Source organism: Condylura cristata, unplaced genomic scaffold (assembly GCF_000260355.1).
Source record: "Condylura cristata isolate star-nosed mole 26May11 unplaced genomic scaffold, ConCri1.0 scaffold00006, whole genome shotgun sequence".
Lineage (NCBI taxonomy): Eukaryota > Metazoa > Chordata > Mammalia > Eulipotyphla > Talpidae > Condylura > Condylura cristata.
In genome coordinates, this window is record NW_004567107.1 from 25365099 (window position 1) to 25388912 (window position 23814).

The following is a 23814-nucleotide window of genomic DNA, read 5'->3' on the forward strand; positions in this document are numbered from 1 at the left end:
TTCCTCTATCCAGTGCTCACCTCTCTTAACCAAGTAGGCTGTAATTTGCATACTTATTGCTGTAGAGTTTTCATTGTATGAATAAAGCAGAGTTTTAAAAAAACTGACTGTTGGGCCCTCCCTGGTGGCACTGTGGTTGGAGTGCAGCACTGTGAAGCTGGCCACGGCAGCTTCAGCGCCAGTTCGAACCCCAGCCCAGAGGTGACCCACATGGCATAGCAGACCTCTCCTGACCCGCCCGCTGTTTTCCTCAGCAGTGTTTCACAGATCTGCCTGTTCTGCTCCCCACTCTGGTGAATTCTCTGACAGTCCATGCATCTATGGCCTGTACCCCAGTTCTGTAGGCATAAATATTATCTTTAAAAAAATGGCATTTCAAAAAAAAAAAACTGTTAAAAGACACTTAAGTGGTTTCCAGGTTTTAGTCATTACCAATACTATGGCTGTAAACATCCTGCTGACCTCCTGCGCATGGGCACACATTTTCAGTACCTACCATTAACACAGTGAGACATCTGGGCCTGAGTAATGGTGTCCTGGTGCTCTGAATTTGCATTTCTCTGCGTCCTAATGGACTGAGTGCCTTTTGTGTTTACTGACCAGTTGGACTTCTCTTGTGAAGTGTTAAACTTATAGCTCATTTTGCTTCTAGATAGTCTGCTAATGTGATATATTCAATCTCTATATTTCCCATTACACACACATACACACACCCAACTATATTCTTCCAACCTGCACTTTGCCTCTTCACTTTCATGTCTCTTGATACAGGTGTCAATTTTAATGTAGTCTAAGACATCAATCCCTTATTGTTAGTCCTGTGTGTGTCCCCTCTAAGAAGTCTTTCCCATTCCTGAATTATAACTTTTCCTGTGCTACCTTCCTACTTTGGCCTTGGGTTTTTAGGTTACAATCCATCTGAAAGTGATTTTTGAAAATGGTATGAAGACGAGGTCAAGTTCCATTTACCTGTCGGACTGTCCTAACACCAGAGTAGTATTTCAGTCACATCAACATACAATTAATGGCTCTATCTTAAAAAAGTAATGGGAACACGTCTATGGCCAGTAAAATAGAAATCACCTCTTACCAGTAGACCACTAGAGGATTTTTGTTATTCTTTTGTTAAGGAAAGGAAGAATATTTTAAAAATTTCACTTAAACATTTGTGTGTCAGAATATTTTGTTTCATTATGGATGATTATGTAAATCTCTGGCACTAGCATCCCTGAATTTTGAATCACTCGAATTGTTAAGTATTGACAACAGTTTTAACAATTTTAAGAGCTGAAAGATTTTAATGTTTTACATGAAAAACCTAAAACATCTGATCTTTATACTTTTTGTTGTCAGGTTCCTAGATTTTCTCAAATCATGTTCCTTGATTTGCTAAAAAAAAAAACAAAAAACAAAAAACAAAAAAAAAACCAAGCAAGCAAGCAAGCAAATGACTTTTATCTCTAGCCTGATCTTCTACTCTGAAATCCACTCCCTATTTCCAAGAGTTCATACACCTCTTCATACAGAGGTCTCTCGGCTTAAACTCAGTATGTCCAAAATCACAAGTTCCAACCTCTAAGTCACGCTGAGTGAAAAGGGTTGCCCTCGTAGCTCTCAGACCGTAACACCTGGAGTCACCCGTTGGGGCCTCCATTTCCTTGTATCTGTATCTAAACTGTCAGCTGTAATGATTAAAAACTTTAAAAAGCTTCTGCTATTGTTTCTTTATTCCCATTTCTCCGCTCTTAGTCCAGGTCTCTCACCTCATCTTTGGGCCACTGTTACACTGTTAGGGCCTCCAACCCTTCCTTCTGTCTACCCATCTCCCCACTTTGGCAAGCACACAATGGGGGGCTGATTTGCACAAGTGCTTCTCTCTTGCAGCCACAGATGGCAGTGTGCTGCTGTCTGCTGCAGGCTTCCGAGAGCCACCTGCATGGATCTCTTCCCAACTCCACGTTCAGCCATGTCATGTTGTTACTTGGAACTCAGAAGCGGTGGGAGTACTTGCAACGTGAGACTTTACACACTACAAATCAAGGCTCACTCTCTGCTTTGCCTCTCTTCCTACCCCCAATCACTTGTCTAGCATTTACTCGCATATCCCACTTACCAGCATATCACAGGATAGCGACATGACTGAGACTCTTTCCTCTCTCAAGGGGCTCACAAGCTGTTGGGGGTGGATGGTACACAGACTAGTTATCCGCCATAGAGCTCAGTAAGACCTGGGTGCTGAGAGAGACTACTCAAAATACAAGGACGTGGAAGGGGCCTCAGGGCAGGCCTCATGGTCAGCTTGGGAGGTCAGAGAGGATCTGACAAGCAACAAGGGTGGAAGGGAGAATGGACTCCAGGCTGAGGACACAGAACAAGCACGACGAGGGGCAAGGCTTGCTTGGGAATGTCTGCAGCTCTGGATGAGCAGCCATGGGGTTCAGGGACTAGAAAAAAAGTCCAGTGTGGCTGAAACAGGGAGTGGTGGGGAATAGTGCTGGGTAGAGAGACTGTAGAAGGCCTGGGCCTTTGGTCTGGATGCTTCAGTTTAGGGTGAAGGGCATGTTGCTTTGCCTGGGCTGCTCCTCCTGTTTGCAGCACTAGCAACGTGGATGTGCTGAAAACTCGGTGGTCACCGCATAGTTTGCTGACCACGTGCTTTGGGAAGTATCACTGTCAGGTAGAGTTAAGCCATGAAATTCTCAATCCAACTGGAGAAGAACCCAGCACCACAAGGAAGACAGCTTGAATAGAAAGGAAAACGCTTCATCTTAAGATCATAAAGCTTGGAAATTAGACGGTACTCAGTTTTTATACTGATAAACATTTTATTCTAATATTATAGTAATAATTCAAGTGTAATTTTCTTTGAAAAGTCAACTCTGTTAAAACAAAACTTGTTAAATATCTTTCATCAAACATAAGCATATTCTTTTCAATCCCCCTAGGAGTCAGAGCTATATAGCAGAGGTAAGATTTCCTTTTTAAACCTACTACATTTTGTTATTGCTAAAATATCTGAATTAGCTGTCAAGGGCTCAGAAGCAGTGATTAATTAACTTTTGAAAGCTCTACCAGATACTCTGACATAAAATCATGAATCCAGATATCTGTGTCTGGCAGCGAGGTGTCCACTAAGTAGACCACTACCTTCCGGTCCCATGGGTTGGCACTTTCAATGACTGTCTGCACCAGTGCCACCAGAGGTTTCTTCTCCACATGATTTCGAAACACCATAGAAGTCTCCTCAGACCACTGGTTGCATTTCACTCCTAGGAGAAAAGCAGGGAGTAGTGAGAGGTCAAACATTACAATGGAAAACTACTTAGTCAGTCCCCAAGTATCGTTAAGCATACCAGGTTAGACTTGCCTCACTGAAAAACAGTTGCTGAGCTGTCTTAGAGCAGTTTAATTACAGCTTTTCTTCCTGGAATGGGGCTATTTCTGTAAACCTTTACCTACAGACTCAAGTGTCCACTGAGATTTAATGCTGTATTATAAAATAAGGTAATTAACAACTATAGCCTATTTCTCATACATCAGGTATAATGTCGATTTAAACAGATCATGGAGATAACCAGGGAGGATAAAATATCAATAATATTTCTCTTACTTATAGACTTCTCCCCTAATGAACCAGATACAATTAAAAAAAAGACTAATAAGTTTACAGCATACTGATTTTTCAAAATTATATACCACATCATGGCAAAAGCATTGACTGAAAGTCAGCTCTCCCCTCAAGTAATGTGATTTTGGGTAAATCCGCTATCTCTGAGGCCTCTGTTTAGTTAACATAAAGGAAATTGATTGGACTGGATGAATTTGAAGCCCGACGCATTTCTAAATCCCCATGACTTAAAGTTGAGAACTGAAGTTAGAGAATTCCAAATTTAGTTAAAACACACACACACACAAAAAAAACTAAGACAGGTATGTTTCAAGAGTAGTACTAAACTAGCATAAATTAAACCTATGTATACTAGATTAGATAAACTACAAACTATGCGCCATACTGATGCAGGTTTGGCAGTTTCACACCTGAAAGACCTGATACCTATCTACAGTGAGTACACTAAAATCTTTGATTATCAATAATTTCACGCAAGAGAAGCCTACAAGTCTCAATGTATTTTCATCGTCCCTGACAAGTGTTGTGTCACATTATTTAAGATAAGATAGCTCTCCTTAGAGCCCAGTGTGGCTCGGTCACATGCGAGCCAGGAGACACAAGGTGCCCATATCAGGATGAGCCAAAACAGCTCGTGGGGAAGATGAGCACCCGGTGGCATCTGTGGGTCAGGGAGCAGCCCAGGGTCCCTGGAGAATCCCTAAAACATTCTATTTAAACACTCAGGACACCTTGTGGGTTCCGTGCAATTCGTGGATATTCTTAGATATCCAAATACAGGGCTGGCAGGTGAACCAAATCAACCAAGGCCACACTAGTTACAAAAGGTGACTCTCGTGGACACTCCAATTGATGTCGCTCCTTTCGCTGTTGGTCTTTGGAGGCATGAGAGAAACAAACTCTCTGCCAGACACTCTTTAAGAATTGTTTAAATTAATATATAAAAAAAGAGACCCTCAATTCAGGATGAGAACTGTCTGATGAATTTATGTTTTGTGATTTAAGGGTAAGTTAGTGGGAGGAAAGAAGGCTCAGAAGATGTGAGATGAAGAGAAAATGAAGTACAGGTGAGCTCCAAGAGAAGACACTAAGTTTCTGAGTATTCAAAGGCACTTTGTGTGTGTATGTGTTGTGTCTTAATTTATGATGTGACTTCCTAATCACTCTCTCGTCTGATCCACCCATTTGTTTGGTGATGTAAGCAGGACACGGATTTAGTATTCATCTTATAGATGGACTGAGAAGTTTAACCAACTTGAATCCAGGCCTCCTGACTGCAAACCATGCTTGCCATCTGAGGGGGAAGAACAGCAGTGAAGAAAAACAGGGACTTCTCTAACCCACCGTTTCTGATCTGTGAAACAGGATAACAACAGTACCTAAACCTCCCACTGTGGGGAGAATACAATGGAATGAAGTGCCTGGTAAAGTCTCTTGTATACAGTAAGTCCTGACTGGAAGTCTCCAGTTCATGTGGTGTCCTCCACAACCCCAGCCTCCAAGTTGAAGCCCCCTCTCATCATTAATTTGCCCCTCACATAAACTGACATCAGTTTAGTTTTAACTATGATCAGCTGCAATGTCAGTGATGTGTATGATGGTGTCACACACTGAAACCTCACAGACGCCTTCTCTGGGCAGTCCCACTGTCATGTTGAACCAAAGGGGTTAGCAAAACCTGAATATTGAAAAGCAAAAAGTGTTAACCATTAAATATGAAAAAATCATTTAGAGGTTTATGTTCCAAGTAGATCACTGGCAGCCATGCTATTTGCAAAGTGTCATTTTTGGTTCATAACTAGTGCCTGTAGTTATTTCCTTTGGATTCCAGTAGAACTCACAAAGCAGTTGCCAAATAGTTAAAATAAGACAGTGTCTGTATTGCCTATAAAAGCCAGTTAAGACTCTACAAGTTTCTTTCATATCTGAGATCAAAGAATGTCTGCTATTGTTTGCTAACTGTATGGGGTGAATGGGATGAGGAATCAGGTTGGCTCCATATAGGGACAACTCCCCAGCATAGTGGGACAGTCCCAGATGACAGGAAGTGTCCACACCCTCAAGCCCTACTGGCCTCCACACGCTGTGTGATGCTGACAGGCCGCTGGGTGGTGCTTCATTAAACTGCTACCTGAGTAGCCTGGAGTGCACACACGGGAGTACCAACATTTGTACTGCAAGCCAGAAACTACAGAACCAAGACAGAAACCTCATTCAACAGTATTATCATCCAGGTTCCACTGTACACCTATTAAATTTAATGACAGTCAGCAGGCTGGTGTGAAAACGCATGCCTGCAAGCTGTTACCTGTGATGCAACCAGAAACTCCCTTGGCCATGAATACGGACATATTCTGTGACCCAGGAATATTTCCTCATTGTGTATATTCAACTATGTATTTTTTCTATAATTTATGTATCCAATTAGGAAATACTAATTATGCAATGTTGTCTTTCTGATGATTTCTACTGTTTAACTTTGGCTAGTATACATAGCTGCAAGTTTTTTCCTTACTATTACATGCAACTGTTCAAAAATAGGGACATATTCATTAAACAAATTATCTTATGGCTATTAAAAAATAATCATCAGGCCCATCAAACAGTAGATCAAAAATACATAGAGAAAAGATGCTAAATGAAGAAAGTAGAATGCAATATTGTATCTGTGCCCAAATTGCAGCTTTTGAAATATACTCATATATAAAACCAGAGGCAGAAAGAAATATGGAAAAATAGACACAGTAGATATTAGTGGGATGACATGGCGAGGAGAGAGCATTACAAATGATTTCCATTATGTTTGGGGAATTGTTGGTGTGAAAAAGAAAAAAAAACCCAACTCAGTATGCCATAGCTGAATACTTGGGACAAAATAAACCATGTTGTGACAAGAAGTCAACTTCTACAGAGATACCTGCAAGCTGAGCTGTGACTGCCTGGAATGGCAGCTTTCGAAACATGTCCACCAGGGGCTGTACTTTCCTTATGTTGACTAATTCATGCTTGCCATAGTCCAGCTCATACACGGATACCAGCCCGTTGGTAAGAATTCCTTTCAAAAGCACCCTGTGCCACCTAGATGGGCATTAGGAGGAAGAAAAAGTATAGTCAGTAACCGCTTAAAGGGCTACATTTTGTAATAATACGAAAAATTAGTATGAACGTTTACCCAAATATAAAACATGCTGTCATAGGATTTTAAGAAGAGACTGCTTTTCCTTTTCCCAAAGGTTGCCACTGGCTCATTTGAAGGAACTGGCTCACTCAAGACTTTTCTACAGGCCTCACAGAGCTGGTCAAGGCATCTGGTCAAGACAGACACCCACCATCATGAAGCAGAATGAAACAAATGCCATCGAGGATGGTCAGGAAAATACTGGGGAATCCCTTCAATCTGTTGGGGAGGCAGGAAGTCCACATATTTGGGACAAGGCACATGTGTGGAAGATGGAAAGAGGAAGACAAGGAGGACCAGGTCAGGCTAAAGAAATGTCTCAGACTCTACAGGACGGAGTGGTCTGGAGTGGAACAAACACTACAGTATTGCTAAAGGCTTATGTGTGGAGGAGAAAGGCAAGCTGGGAAGGTAAGCTGGGAAGAGGTTTCAAAAGATTCCGAACAAAAAGTTGACAATTTAAATTATACCAAGTAAGGGCATTAAAAAACAAAATAAAACACAACATAAAATTTAACCTATCACCTAGAATGAGCAGGAGACTATGGGGAAGAAGAGTATGTTTTCAGATCTGGAGTTCAAAAAGACAAATATAATTTCCCCTCTCTGGAGCTACAGCATCATCATTAAAGTTAGAAATGCCTAGACTTCAAGCTAAGATAGGAAGGGGCCTTTTACAGTCCCATAGTTTTGAATATGCAATTAAAGAGTATTATACTTGGCAGAAGAAATTGTTCTCGATATCTTCAAGCAAAGTGTCTGTGGAGGCAATTACTGTTTTGGATGCCTTGGGGTGGGAAGCAGACCCTGTCATCCTCTGAAACAGGTTTATCAGCCATGTGAGCCACTAGGCCCTGGAATAGCAGGCACTTGGCTGCAACACACAGCTGGCTCAAGTTGGTCAGACTGGACCAATTCCCCAGCTAACATGCGCCTAGTAGACAAGCGGGAAGGGAAACCCGCATTGCTGCTGTAGAGCTCTCTATGGGGAGAACACCACGAAGAGGTCAACTTTAAACACTGAGAACAGGAGCTCCTTGGGGGAAACCGAAGAAGCCTTCAGCTAAGCCCAAAGTACAGCCAACAATATTCTAGAAGTTGCTGAGACAACAAGGATCCAGAATGGTAACATAAATACATGAGCTTTGGGGGCTGGAGGCACCTGAGCTGGCCTCAGTCCTCTCATATGTAATATTTAATTTTAAGTCACTTGCAGAAATAATAAAGGACAGAGAGCACGAGTACTTGGCATTGAATTGTTGTTTGGCTAACAGCAGTTATCTTCATCATCACCATCACTGAAATGAAGATGTGCAAATATGAACTTCCAATCAAACTGAAATTTTCATCTGGAAACGCAGTTTGCTAGTTAAATGCAGGTTGTTAGTTAATATGTATGCAAAAATTAATCAGTATCCACCATAGTATCTTCAAATCATACTGGGAGTTTATTAAAACCAGTTTCTGGGGTTTTAAACCCAGCGATTCTGATTCAGGATGTCTGGAAGTAGAAAACATATTTCTGATAGATTTTTCAGATTATTATACTCAGATAGATGTGCAAACCACCATAATAAAAAATGTGCCCGTAATTCCTATGTCTTGACTTACCACCTTTGGAAACAAAGTTTAATAAGTAGTCCTGTGTTGTAAGCAAGACAGCAGCTATAAAGTCTTTACAGTAATAAAGTTCATAAAATTTTAAAAATCCAACAGTATATTCTCATATATAAGATATCCCTTGATTATCTGGGGATAAATTAGCTAATGTAAACCGAGTCCTTAGGCAGAAATATTTGACCATGGTGTGTGGTGTCCAAAATATATAAAATACAAAAGTAGGATAAACATTTAAACCTCACTTTAGATATAATAAGGTTTTAAGATGAACATGGTTGACTAGATTTTTCAATAAATGACATTCACACATTAGAAAACCACATAATTCATTAGCCTAGTTTCACGTTCAAAATCCCTACACATACAGTTCAAAGTCCCCTGCAGTGATTAACTCTTGGTATCATCTACATATACTTTAGGAGCAGAAAAAAAATCATTGTTCAAGAACCTACTTATTTTCCACTTTTGCCGCATACACTTGATCCTTTTCCACTGCTATGTGGCGCTCTTCAGACACGCTGTAATACAGAATCATTTCTTCCATCAAAACTTCCAACTTATGTATCTCTTGCCACGGCTGGATGACAAAGTAGCCTGGGTGACAGGCCACCGGCACGTACACATCCATGTGCTCCCCTGGCTTTGACAATTGAACAGGAGGTGGCAGTTCCTCCATGGAGAACGCGCTGGTGTGGTCCACCAAAGACTTTTTGATGGCATCTGTAAGGCTCTTTCTGGTATTCTCTCCAGTGCTGCCCAAAGTGGGGGCATTTCCACTCTTGCTGTTGGGAGAGCTATTTTCGTTAGATATGACACTCAAAAACACATCTTTCTGGTGCTTCCATAAGTCTGCATTTGTAATCTGACGATTAATACTTCGATGAGGATCAGGAAAGTTCTTAGGAGTAAATAAATAAACATGTGTGATTCCTCTGGTTTCATCCACTTTTGTAACCTTTGGAAAACACACAAAAGAGAAAGATTTACCACAGTGAATTCTGAGAGGCTATCACAATATTAAGTTTGAATATTAATACTTTGTGAAAAAACAATACTGAAACATCAAATCTCTCTCTCTCTCTCACACACACCACACACAAGTGATGAAGTGAGAACTGAACACCTGAAACAGATATTACCTTAATTGAAAATAAAACCCACTTGCTAAAATTCACTTTAAGGTAAAATGAATCATCTGTCATAGTTGTAGTGATGGGTATTAAGTTAAAATAGTCTAGAAATTAGTAGCAAGCATATGGAAATAAAAAATTTACTAGACTCTAATGAGTCTGAATGCATTATAACTTGCTAGAGGTCAGTATTGCTGAGAGGAAATAGCTCTTCCTACCATGATTAAGCATTGTTTAATACTCAGAGGAAGAAAGAAAAGTATGATCAGATCCCAAGTGCTGACCATTCAGATTCAACCACAAAATGACAATAACGGCAAAATGTGTACATATTCTGCTTAGCTGGTACACCCTCAGACTGAGAAGGAAAGAAAAAGCTTTGACATTCACCATATTCTTAGGGTCCTGTGGTCTAAATTCCTTGTTCAGTCTAACACATTTTTCTCTCTCCTACTCATTCCCTGATGCCTAGCCTTCCTCCCCCCACAACACACACATTTACATGTGAAGAAAGGGATCCGGAGAAAAAGAGGAAGGACCTCTAGAGACTAGAAAGGGATCCGGAGAAAAAGAGGAAGGACCTCCAGAGACTAGAGCAAAATCACAGTCCTATACCTTTTGCCCAGGATACCTCTCACTACCTAGCTGCTTCTGCTCTTCCCGCCAGGAGCAAGTGTTTGTGTGGAAGACCACACACTGCAGCTGTGAATCTCCAAGGGTTAGGTAACTGTGAATTCTTCTCATCAGTTTCTCTAGGTTAGCTTACGAATGACAAAAATGAGATGTTTCTAACCTCATCTATCTTTTGTCAAATTGAGCTAGAAATGAAAGGGAGGAATAGGGCACGAAGAGGGACTTCTGTAATAATCACTTCAAAGTTTTTTTCTTCAGGAAGATCAAACCTTTGGAGTGCCAATGAAGTACTGATTGCAACTTCACTTTGACAGGTTTGACAGAGAAATTAACATTTCAAAGATCAACCATTAAAAAATGTTTTTATTGAGTACCCAGTATCCTGGATTTTAAGAATTTAATTAAAAAGTAGCTGAGAAAAAAATTATCAGGTAGCAAATGAAGAATATAAAGTGGTACATAATTAAGTGTGTAATTATAAATTATAAATACTAGATAAGTATGAAAATAAGAAAATCAGTGTAAGCTAGAATATTTTAGAGATCTTTAAGAAGCTGTTTTCAAAGGACATTTATTTGTTGAATGCTTATATAAAATACTACTACTTTTATCAGTTAAAATTGAGAAATACCATCTTGCAGGTCTATTCTTGGAAATATGAGCAATGTTGTTGATATGAAGATGTAAAATTGAAGAAAAAGAATATGCTAGTGAAATAAATAATGCTGTTCAAATAAACCTCAGGGAGAAAGGCAGAGCAAATAATTTTGTTTATAATCTTTTCTCTATGCTATTTTATTAAAAATGGGAAAATTACATAAGGGTTTAAAATGATAATGGAGATATGGGATAAATATATAAGGGTTTAAAATTTAAATGGAGATATGGGATAAATTCTTAAAAATTAAGCCATGAATTTCTCTGATCACTACACAGGTGACCAATACCTTGACTATAACAATGTGTCAGATGTGAAAGTATCAATTTATAGTAATTTGTTTCACAAATCAATTTATAGTAAGTTGTTTCACAGAACCCAAATGATCCCAGTTAGGCTTCAAACGAATCAAGACTATTAAGATAACTAACCTTAATGCTACAGTCTGAGCAATTCAAGACAGAATCTCTCAACCAAAGCACAGCATCTGGTGTCCACATGCCAATAGACTGAGGAAGATCTGCTAAACAGCACTTCATAGCCTGAAGAGAAAACACATTGGAAAAGTCAACACACCATCTTGAAGGAGGTACTTATGAGTAACGTCAGTATTAATTGCCTACAAGTCAGATGTTGCCAAGAGAGAAAGCAAGCAAGAGCAATTGCTAATACTGATAAACACAGTCCATGGGCAGAGCATCCAATGGGTTCCTGGCTCTATTTATATTACCCCATAGTCTCTCATCCTGTAGGAGGCAGGACTTCTCACCCAACAATACTTATGCATGATATGTGATCCTATTTTACAAGTGGTGAAATGGATTATGAGAGACTAACTTGTGTAAAAATCACAAAGTTGAAAAAATCTAGGTCTTTCCCCTATGCTCAACTGAAAAAATTGCTATGTCATTTGGGTGAAATCTGACATCTACTTCAAAGATCTTTTAGAGGCTCCTGTGCTACCTACATAGGTTCAGCAATAGGTTCAGCATTCTCCGAGTTCTCTGAGTGCCCTGCATTTGTGCTCATTTTTTAAAGGAGGCTGTAAAAGGAATTAAGGAGGGCAAGAAAAACTAAGTCATATATTCCCCATTGCTTTTTCTCTCTCAACACCACTGCACAAGCCTCATGGAAACCTTTGCATCGATGGAGACAATTCTGTGACGGGAGTGAAAGCTACTTCCAGTGTTCCAGAACATCCTAACTTTCAGAACTTCTTTCCTCTCTGAGTCCCATTCTTTCTGTCATATACTTTTCCCTCACGACGTGAGTGAGTTCCTCACTATGCTCTCTCAGTTAAGTATCTCTTGGAGGGGAGGAGAGAGAATGCTTTTATTAATACTCTGGAGGCCAGGAAGGCAATGAGGGAGCGAGGTGGGTCAAAAGTTAGTGTTTTATTAAGAACAAGGAGAAAACATAAAAAATGACTAAGTACAATAGATTTCTCAAGAGACTACCTATGTAATTAAACTAAGAAATCCTGAAAGAAAATATTTACACACAATATTTTTAAAATGGCATCTAATGATAAAAGTAAAACCTCTAACTGGATAACAGGTTAGTGACTCCATGCGTGTAAAGCAGACATTTATTAAACCATATTTCATATGTTTATATGTTGGCCTCCTTGTCTAAAGTGGCCAAATTTTACTTCTGAAAACTAGTGAACACCAAATTTGGACCAATCATTATCTTTTTAAAAAAATTTTTAATAGATAAATTGGGGTGTCAGCCAAATGTACAAGGGGTGAGATATTCACCACCAGAGACAACATGGGGGAGTAGAACAGGCAAATTTACTGAAATACAGGAGCAGCAGGCTCTGTCAGAGAGGTCTGCTGACCTTAAGTGGTTTAGCTCCCTGGTGAGGTGACAGCACTGAGACTTAACCCCTAGGCCACCAGGGAGCTCCTCAATCATTATCAAGATCAAAACTGAGAGAGCACCTCACAGCATTACTACAAATACATTCAAATATCTTTCAGCAAATCTCCAGGCTTATAACAGACTGTACCTGAGGTGGTATCACAATCATTTCTTGAAGAAATCGAGGAGGAATTTCCCTGAGCTCAGACACTTTTACAGACGACACAGCACCAGTGTCCAGGAATTGAACGTCGAGAGTCCGGCTGCTATGAATGTTTGTGATCTGGAATGAGACCGATGTTGGCAAATTCATTAGCGTATCCAAAGGACCAAAACACTGCAGTACAATTTAAATTTTGTCTAACTCTCAATGACATATAAAAAGTAACAACTATAAGTGTTAATCATTATTTTCTCTTACTTTAAACAGTAATATTTACCAAAGGGGGTTCTTTTAGAGATTTTATTTCAACACTTTTTAGTCAGCAATAATCACTTAGCTAACAATAACCAGTAAACTTCATTAATATAATAATATTTACCATGTTTTCAATTAGATATATACATAGGCACTATTGATTATAAGGTAATTTGATACATTATTATACACTGCTGTTATAAGATGCAGTATACTTTTAAAAATAAATTGTGAGGAGGGCCTCCCTGGTGGCGCAGTGGGTTAAAGCACAGCACTAAGAAACTAAAGCCACTTCTGCATGAGTTAGATCCCTGCCTACCCTGGAGGTGACCACATGGCGTGGCAGACCTCTCCTGACCCGCCTGCTGCTCCCCTCAGCCGTGTACACTGTCAATCTGCCTGTTCTGCTCCACGCTTTCTCTCTGGTGAACCTTCTCACTGCCCCTGTACCTCTGGCCTGTACCCGTTGTCAATCTGCCTGTTCTGCTCCACGCTTTCTCTCTGGTGAACCTTCTCACTGCCCCTGTACCTCTGGCCTGTACCCCAGTTCTGTATGCATAAATAAATAAATCTTTAAAAAAAATAAACTGTGAGGAAAAACTGTGTTTGCATAAGGAATAAATATAGAATTTGGTAAGAATTTTTCCTGTAGCAAGTAAATACTACTTCTTTTTAAATCATAAGATATTTTGGTATTTTATGGCTTTATCAGAAAACCCAGTGGTAATTTATATCATTTAACCCAACTTATATTGAAACTCAACAGTCATAGAGAGTTCCAATTAGTAACTCAAAAATAGGAAAACTACACACTGAATTAAACCAATAACTACCTATCCCAGATAAAATGATTTCCTTCTGTAAAGGTAACATCACAATATAAGATTTTAGATGTCCATTTAGTTTCCCAAACTCCCTTAATGAACCACTGTAACATCTGCCATTATTAAACATTATCCAAATATGGAACCATCTGGATGGTTATCTGGGCAGGGGCTTTATGCCCACCTGCACTAAATGACCCCTTAGAAATGGTGGTGTCTGCAATACACTGATCACTGAGATGAACTGGACCACTCTCTGCTCTCGGCAGCATCCAAAGTCAAGTCTTTCTCTACTGTCCCAAGGATGCTTTAGTAACAGGATACATTTTCAAATCTCTTAAAAGATGATAAACACAGAGTACAATAGTTTAAAGTATATTTATTTGTTCAAACAAATATACTGAAGATATGTATGGGTATGGATAATATATATTGGATGCATACTATATGAGGCATAATCGGGCCACAGAGATATACTTCCCCACCTCAGAGAGCTTTTTATCTCATGGAGATTACTACATAATCATATTGTAGTAAACACAACAATAGAGTTACGCACAGGCTACTATTGATAACACAGAGATGGATACTGATCTAACCAGAAAGATGTTAGGGCAAGTTTTCAGGAGGAGACTTGCTAAGAATTTGTACTTTTCTCTAAAATTTACTCTTTTCTTCTAATTTTAGTAAAATGCCTCTAGTCCATTAAAAAAATTCAGATACACACAAGGATATAAATATCACTTGTTATCTGTCACAGATAATTATTATCATAAGTCTTTTATCCAAGAATTTATAAAAAATTAGTCAATTCAAATTGTAACATTAATATATACTACATCATAACTGCTTTCACTTAATGTATCACAGAAATATTTCATTTCATTGGTCTCCTACAATATCACTTTTTACATTAGTCAATCAAAGATGTAATTTATCTTAAGTCACTTTGGCTGGATAATCTAAATTTTATAAATTGTTATTATTTTAAGAACACTTATTGGGATATTTATATTTCATATTTTACAAATCATACATTTCACAAATATATGTCCTTTCAGTAAGACCTTAAAAAGATGGAGGGGAGTTAACCAGGCTGGCAGCAATCCAGTTTGAGTAACTGGATATTTTAAACAGTGCAGAGGGACAGGCAAAAGTACATGTGTATTTCTTACATGTGGGATCTACAAGCATTTTGGTTCTGTTGTAGTATAAATTAAGAGGCAGGGCAAGGTAAGAGTTGGGCCTGGGAAACACGTAAAGTCAATGTTTTGGAGAGTCAGATTGAGGAGTCAACAATAACTTATGAAACAGCTCTATGATCATCTTATGACAGTTATGGATACTTGCTTCCCAAAATGTACCAGAGCCACACACACCAACACCCACATGCACACACAATAATTCCAGGGGATTCAGGAAGCCCCTTGAAACACAGATGGGTTTCTGTACTTAGGTTAACTGTTTGATAAAACAGAAATGGGGAACCCTCAAAATTTGTAATTTAAGCAATAGGACAAGTGAAATATCAAAAACCTACAATATAAAACTAATAAGCCCTTCAAATTCAAAACTGAGTTTGCAAGAAAATAAGACAATTACTAGGAAATAGAGGACTGACTATGGGAGCACTTCAGTTTAACCATCTTGGGCAGAGACATGGTCTGAGACCAAGAAGAAGGGGGGGGATCTGAAACTCCCCTAGGAAACCAGAACTCTCAAAGGAGTTCTGGAAGGATGACTTTAGAAAATAGACAATATATTGTAAAATTGAGGGCTGGCATTCTCTGTACCAGAAATCCCATTCTTTCATATATCCCCCAAGAGATGGTCACAGGAAGGCTTATGGTACTGCTATTTATAAAAAAAAAAAAAAAAAGGAAAAGAAAAGAAAAAGAAAAAAGAAAAGAAAAAAAAGAAAAAAGAAGCTCTGTAAATATTCATCACAGGAGAACACAGTGATACAGTTGGCACAGTTCATACTTATGTATTATGCAGCACTGAAAACAAATGAGCTGCACCTATCAACACAGATGAACTTTATAAACATAATGAATGAAAAGATAAGTTTCAGAAGAGTCAATATTTAGCTATTTACATAAAATTTAAAAACATATATTTAGTTATGTTCTCTGCTCATTACATCTTGATAAAATGTTAAATATGTATTTGCATTTTATGCTATCTCTATGTTAAGGTAAATAGATAAAGGTGTGTTTGGGTAAAAATATAAAGATGTGGCCCTCCCTGGTGGCGCAGCGGGTTAAAGCACAGCACTGAGAATCTGAAGCCACTTCCGCATGAGTTCGATTCCCGCCTGCCCCGGAGGAGACCACATGGCGAGCCAGACCTCTCCTGACCCGCCCGCTGCTCCCCTCAGCAGTGTACTTCGTCAATCTGCCTGTTCTGCTCCCCACTCTGTCTCTGGTGAAGCCTCTCACCGTCCCTGAGCCTCTGGCCTGTACCCCAGTTCTGTATGAATAAATAAATAAATCTTTAAAAAAAATATATATATATAAAGATGTGAAGAGGAATGAGGAACACTCAGTTCAGTTAGCAGCACCCTGAGAGGGAGGAGGAGAATAGGGGGCAGACATGGAAACCAAGCCGGACCGTCACGGTTTATTTTTCAAACTGGTGATGAGTACATGGGTGCTCATTACACTTAACAAAAAAAACCTGTTTGTATGAAACATCACGACAAGTTAAAGAAAAGAGTCACGCGACTGATTTTACCTCTACTCGTAACCATTTTCCTTTGCACTGGAAGAGGCAGATTTTCCCACAGAAGGGCACTGAAATGAAGTACTCGGAGGTCATGTGCTGTAACACAGAAACACAAGGTTCTTTTTACCCTTAGCAAAGAACACACTGCTCTATCATCAAAAAAACATCCTGCCACAGGCCCACTGTTTGACACGCACAAGCAGACCTCCTGAGGAGGGCGTTGCGGCTGTGTGCGCTGCATGTGCAGCGTGTGTGCACATATGCGCACCCATGTGGGAGCAGAGCGCTCCTGCCGTGCTCCTCATACAATTGCTGTTGCATGTGGCTCATCGAGTGACACTGCTGAAAGGTCTAATGAGGTCAGTGTGGAGGTCAGTAGGAGTTGGATTTGTCCTCATTATGGCCATAAGTTGAACACAAGGCGGATAAAGAATCTGTCAAAAAGGAGGAGAGCAGCCTGGATGAAAGTGAGGGAGCTGAGCTCACTGTCCATTAAAGCCTCTTCTTTAAATTTTGACATTTAGAGTCAAAGACATGATTTTAATTCTGAAACAAAAGAAACGTGAAAACAAACATGGGCACTGGTGCCAATGAATGCTGTGGGTGTCTTCATTCTCCTATAGCTTGAAGCTGGGAACCTGCAATGGTCACTTGCAGATGAAGGTTGGCACTTTCTCCAAAGGCCCTGCATCTACTCAGGTTGCCAGAAAAGCAGGGTCTATCAGGAGTGCTTTCCTGTATAAACACATGCATGCAAATGAGCCACTGGGGTCAGCATCTCTGGGTGTCCCAGGTTTCCCCAAGACAGATTAGCTAGTCAAACTTTAATGACCTTGAAATACATCTAAGATGTCATTAACACAGAAAGAAGTAGAGCTATAGATAAAATGCTTCAATTCTAGACTGTAGTCTGCATACAGGTTTAGTCCAATTCAGCAAGTATTCTGGAATACTTATTTTATGTAAGACACTAGTGTAGATGCTGTAAGGGATGAAAAATTATGAGGCAAAGTCCTGCCCTTAAGAACCCTACATTCTAGTAAAGCACACAAATATCCAAAGGGCTAAAATACAAAGCTACATACAGGGGCGACAAGGTGCTTGGTGAGAGGGGGTCACAGTTGGAGTGGCACAAAGGTATAGTCATAGCATATTCTGGGTCACAACTATAACATTCTAATAATGGATTTAAGGAAATCACCTTCGAACTGTAAAATAAAACCTCTACATGTCCTGATTCAGAAAAGAATACTCAAATTAGAAGACAGGGAGCTTATTAATACCCTTAAACTACAGAACCCTATTTCCTGAGATGGTTGGTTCTGAGAGACTTATGGGAGTTCGGAGGAGTGATGCTTGAGAAAATAAGTACAAAACTAAAAATTTTATTTTCCTCCTGAATTTCATGGTCTCATCTTTGTCCAAGACAGAGGAGCCTAAGTGACTTCAGCAAACAAGAGTCACGGGTATCTTGCTGTAGAATCATGACCTACACACTGTGAACAGCATCGTATTGTTGAGCACATAGTATTGCCAGGCACTGTGCTTAGTCTTGAAAATCCTATGGCTGTGCACTTTTTTATCCTCATTTTACAATGCAGAAACCAACAGGTATTTGATTTTTACATGATCAAACCTTTCAAAATTGTATTATTTCACCGAGGAAGTGTTTGGTACATACCATTATGTATGAATCAAAAGCACAGGCCCGAACTTCTTCAGATGTATGTCCCCAGACCACACTCAGCATCAAGGCGCCACAGATCCTCTACCTTGTCGACTGTCTTCCTTCTCCTTTTGGCTCCCTACATCCTCCCCTGCTCCTCTTGTAGCCGCAGATTTACAGTCAGCTTTCTAGGGTTTGTTTCTGGTTTGGTTTTGTGTGACATTTTGTTTTGTTTTCTCTATATTTCATATATTAGTGAAACCATCTGGACTCTTCTAAGTTCTGAAGTCTCCTAATCTTATCTCTAATTCTAGAGATTCTACCTCAAACTATTCAAAAGTTATTCACAGTTGTACAGTTTAGTGACTACTTCAGGACGAATGTTGTAGGTGGAAAGTGCTTTGTCATACCTTACAATGGAAGTAGTCCTCGATCTTATGCAGAAGGTCATTGAGCTTGTTCAGACCTTTACATGGCACCTGGCAGTAGAGTGTGCCATCAGAACAAATATTAGTCACTCTGACATTTGTGTACATGGCATCAACCTGGAGCAAACAAAAGATACATCAAGAGTATGAAAATAGACTGTAGCTCTTACTTACACAAGGGGTAACTACCTAAATATCTCATGAAGACTTTCCAACCTTCTGAGCAAGTTGGAAGGTAGATAGGATAAAATGAAATCATTACTTACAGGTGAAAAACTAATCTGAATCCCTCTCTAAAAGGAATGTCTGTCAGGCACAACACAGACATTTTTATATAATAACTTATTAGCACATTCCACTGTTCGGAAAGATAAAGATTTCTTTAACTTTGGTTTATTTTCTCCTCATTAATTTACAAAAATAATTATAATATTAAACACTTTTTCAATATTAATAGAAATGAAAATAAAAAGACCTTACACAACCAATCCTATGATCAGCTAACTTTCTAATCCATGTTGACAGGCCCCATTAAGTTTAATAATTTTCACAAATTGTAATCAGAGTAAAGATTTAATTTAGTAATTTTATGTCAAACCATAATATAAAGACAATTACAATGTTCTGTGATGAAAATAAACATTTTCCAATGTTGCTTTAAAGTTCTCAGAATGATCAGTTTTAGCATTTAATATATTCTTTAGAATTGGCTGCTCTGTAATTATATAAAGGTTTCCTTTTCTGTAGGCATTTATGTTCTTAACATTTTAAAAATACTAGTAATAATTGATTGAAAACTTTATGGATATAATTTACCCTTATTTTATTTCTCTCCTTATCTTTGCAAATTATGTAAGTTCATTGTAGGGATGGGAAAAGAAAGCAAAAATTCAATTTTTAATAATTACCATTTATATTTTGGTATTTCCTCCCATTTGCTCCCGCTACCTCTTCCTCTCAATACCTATGTAATCTGCCTTTACTATTTGCTCAAAATTTATGTTTGCTTCTGGTAACTTTTTTTCCTATGCAAGGTGTAACAGATGAGAACAGTGGTCACAGTGGTACCTGAAGGTGAACCTTTAGTGACTTGTCACATATGGCCTTTAAGCAGGTGGCATTGATATTTATATCATCTTCTCCTGAGGTATCATACAGAACAACAAGTGGAATATCAGCTTTTTCGAGTATTTCCACTGCAAAGATCTTCCCACAAGTTAAAGACTCAACCACCTTCACTAAATCAGGATCATCACTTAGAACTTCCAACCCTGAAAAAATAGTGAATGTTTTAATTTCTACTTCATTAGTAAAATCATTTTAAGATGGATATATTGATTATGTGTATTTTAGCCACTAAACTACAATTGTGTATCTTCTATAAAACTCTTAAATTTTATAGGGACGCTTTGTTTTACATTTTTAAAAAATATTACCCACTTTTGGCTTTAAAATACAAATTATAATGTGAATACCTTTACAATGATAACCTCTCTTTTTGTGGTAAAAGACAAGCTGGAGGTCAGAGACATGACAGAGGTCACAGACAGAGAGGTCAGAGTCACGATGAAAGCCAAAGATAAGACAGCAGACAGCGGTCAAAGTCACAATGGAGATAAACGAAAAGATGGAGCTCAGAGACAGGATGGTGCTCAGCAACAGCATGGAGGTCGGAGACAGGATGATGGCCCAACACAAGATGGCGCCAGGAGGGAAGAAGGAGCTCAGCGACAAGACCAGTGGGAGGGCAGAACAAAACGGTGCCCAGAGGAAGGCAGACAATTTTAAGACAAGAAAAGCTGATGACCAATCAGAATTTCTACGTTAGGAGAAACAGTGTTCACATTTAAAACAGAAAGACTAATATGTATAAGAAGCTGTCAATTTCTGCCAATACTGTATGTTTACAATGCTCTTCCTAAAAATAAACCCTTGACTTTTTCATTTTCTAATTAACTATACAAATTTTTTTCTTTTAAAATGAACACATATTTACTGAAAATTTAAATCATCAATTTTTCTCCTTAAGAAAAGTCTAACACTGAAGATACCAAAGAACCTTTGTAACATAATATGGATATTAGGGGAATTTTAATGAATTCTAATTGTTCTTCAAATTCTTTGAACATTCTAATCCTATGTATCACCAATATGACAACTTTAAGTTAATCTATTAAACTAATTAAACCTGCTCATCATTACCCCATAGTGGCGTGGTGCTACTTCTTCTGTCTCCTTGAAGTCCACAGCTAAAGCTCACAGCCTCCCTCTGAGCTATATTCTCTTGCCTTGCCCTTGTTCTGTTCCACAGGCATATAGCTTTTAGCAAACCTTTCATTTCAGCATCTTAAATCTTATCTTATGCTCTTGAAATGTCCTTTTCAAAAAATAACATCTACATGTTTGTAACAGACTTTTAAGGTTAATTGAGATTTATGTCACAGGTAGAGGTAAATCCAGCTCTTCTGGCTTAAGAACTCATTCTTGCTGGGAAAGGCTAATTTTCAATGAGAATCATGATACTTCCTGAAATAGCTCAGGCTTTTGGGCATGATGCCTATCTCATTAATGCCGCTTCTCCTAATCATGACATGCCTGCCGGTCCTGCCGTCCCTTCAGCTTCTCCCCACAGTACGGCTTTCACGCACAGACGTCCCTGAGTCGGGGAGAACAGCAGAGAGCACTGACAGACCACCAACCGCACACCAGCTGTGGCTAGACTGCTGCTGGGCGTCCTGGCGTGCATGACTTGTACCACAGGGCCCGTTTCAATGGCAATGAAGCTGACAGCCACCACATAGCTCACCGAACAGCATGATTCACACTGACAAAACCCAACAATACAGGCCCTAACAGTTATTACTAGCTCAGGTCAAAAAAGCAAGTACACAGAGCCTGTAACATGGAGAACAGATATTTTCCCAACAGAATAAAAATACTATGTATGTTGTACATGGAGTATAAAGTAAAGTATTATCAAACATTGTAGCATTTATAATGATCACATCTTATAAATGACCATATCTGCAATGATCACATTAAACATGAATTTATTCTTATCTTCAGATAAGAACATCATTCTTCAGATACTTATTCCATTCTTATTCCAGGATTTAATTATCTAAAAGTACAATGGTAATAATGCACAAAATGAAGAGAGGTTTTTTGAAAAGTTCCTTTTACCTGCTAGCTTACACTTCGCAGCTTGGAATGAGAGTGAACAGAACTTCGGGTTCAATTTGTATGCTTTACTCTTTTCAACATTTTCACTAAAACCATAGTCAACGTAGCATACCTAGTGATAACAAAAACAGCGATTAGGTTCAAATAAAACTGATCATCCACTTTTTAAAAAAAATGGCTTGATGCAGTTAGCTGGCTCCATTTCATTCTGCAGTGGCACGCACCTGACTTGCAGGCCCCTCCCTCTCCCGTACCTTTCTGCCACTGGGAAGAACCAGGTGAAATAGCTGCACCCTGGAGCCTTGATGCCAGCATCTCAGCAGACACCTGTCTGGTCTGTCAACCCTGACTGCCCCACCTTTCATTACTACCAGAGTGCCTGCATCACTTGATTTTTGTTTGAGTCACACACTTCCACTAAGGATTTGCACCAGAGGCGGCAGTATTTGTTTCCAGAGTGAGCATTACTTTGGAGCTATTTATCAGATTCTAAATCCCCAGAGCAGCATCTATGAGGCATGCTGTCAGCTACTGTGCTTCTAGGCACCGAGCTAATTTCAGTGATGACACCGATGATGTTATTGCTCATAAGCTGGAATTCTACATTGCAAGAACAGGTACTTCTGCTGTTTCCCTCCTGGGGATACAAAGCCAGGTTAGGCCTGCATCCAGGCTTTTGTTCAGCAAAAATCACCAAATCTGCTGGAGTTCTGTTTGTAGAAAGCTGCAAAGTTCTTCAACATTACTAAAATCAATAAGTGCCTGGATATTATTTTTGAGTATTAACCAAACCTCCACTTGGAAAGGATTATATAAACACTTTTTTTGAGAAAAATAAAATTTAAAAAGATTAAACTGTATTCTAGAATAGTAACTAACAATCTGCAGGAAAGTGCTGAAACCTTCTGTAATTACAGAAGGTGATGGTTATTTCAAAAAGGATACAACAACATAGACATGAGCAAAGGCAAGGCTTAGGAATATACAGTAACATAAACGTAGGTCCTTTTACTTTCTGCAGGAAAATAAAGTCCACAGGCCAGTTTTTTATTACCTACATCATGGTACTAAACATACAAAACAAAAGTTCTCCCCAGAATAAAAGAGGAAAGACAAACAGAAAAGCCATTAACCCTTTTCTCTGACCACCCGAGAGTCAGGTCTGTGGGACCTTTCCGCTCCTACACTGGACAGACTCCCAGAGTCTGTCTCTTCACTCAGGGCTCCCTTCAGCCTAAGTCTCTTGCAGGACCCCACATCAGGCAGGCAAGGCAGCCAGCCCATTAAGTGTGCAGGTGCATCTTTACCACCCCAAATTAGCACCTGTTCTTTCCTTTAGGCCTCAGGATTCAAGCAACTTCTGTTTCCTTTAATAGCTATCTCCACCTACAACATGGATTCTGCTCTTTCCAGACCTACAATAAGGATAACATGGCCTGACAGGAAGATATATGAAATCATAAGTCCTGGGAAACTCAGTTTACCTTACAGCAACAGACTAAATGACTGCTCCAAAATCTTCAAAGGGTTTCTGTGATGTGTGATCTTCTTTTCATTTTAGAATCACAAGACTGTATATTTATTTGGCAGATGCTATTTATGTGTTGCCTAGTTTGAGTCTCAAAGTACCCTTGCCCTGTGCCCTTAGCTCTGGGAGGGCAAGTATTTTCTAGGCCTACTACCCTGTGCGCTGTGCTGTGTGACCAGCACAAGGAGGCTCACTGTTCCCGCCCAGAGCCACAGTCCATTCCTGGCTCTCCAGTGCCATCAAGTGGACATGCGCCTCACAGCGCCACCTGAGTAATAACCTGGACTTTAGTCTGGATCTTGCCAAACAACCCAGCCTGTGGGGGGG

At 39.3% G+C, this 23814-nt stretch overlaps 1 protein-coding gene across 4 annotated transcripts in view; it reads right to left on the minus strand.

Annotated features, from left to right (window-relative positions):
- Positions 1–2805: 2805 nt before the first annotated feature.
- Positions 2806–23814, minus strand: part of TDRD7 (tudor domain containing 7) — a 53533-nt gene continuing 32524 nt past the window's right edge. For all 4 annotated transcript variants that reach the window (XM_012721614.1, XM_004677495.1, XM_012721613.1 and 1 more), the window contains 9 exons: positions 21960–22071; positions 19845–20047; positions 18759–18893; positions 16692–16778; positions 12862–12996; positions 11279–11389; positions 8879–9381; positions 6546–6706; positions 2806–3269 (listed from right to left, as the gene is read on the minus strand). In XM_012721614.1, the coding sequence (XP_012577068.1) occupies positions 3049–3269; positions 6546–6706; positions 8879–9381; positions 11279–11389; positions 12862–12996; positions 16692–16778; positions 18759–18893; positions 19845–20047; positions 21960–22071 (1668 nt within the window). In that variant the 3' untranslated portion in view covers positions 2806–3048. The remainder of the gene's footprint in view (positions 3270–6545; positions 6707–8878; positions 9382–11278; positions 11390–12861; positions 12997–16691; positions 16779–18758; positions 18894–19844; positions 20048–21959; positions 22072–23814) is intronic.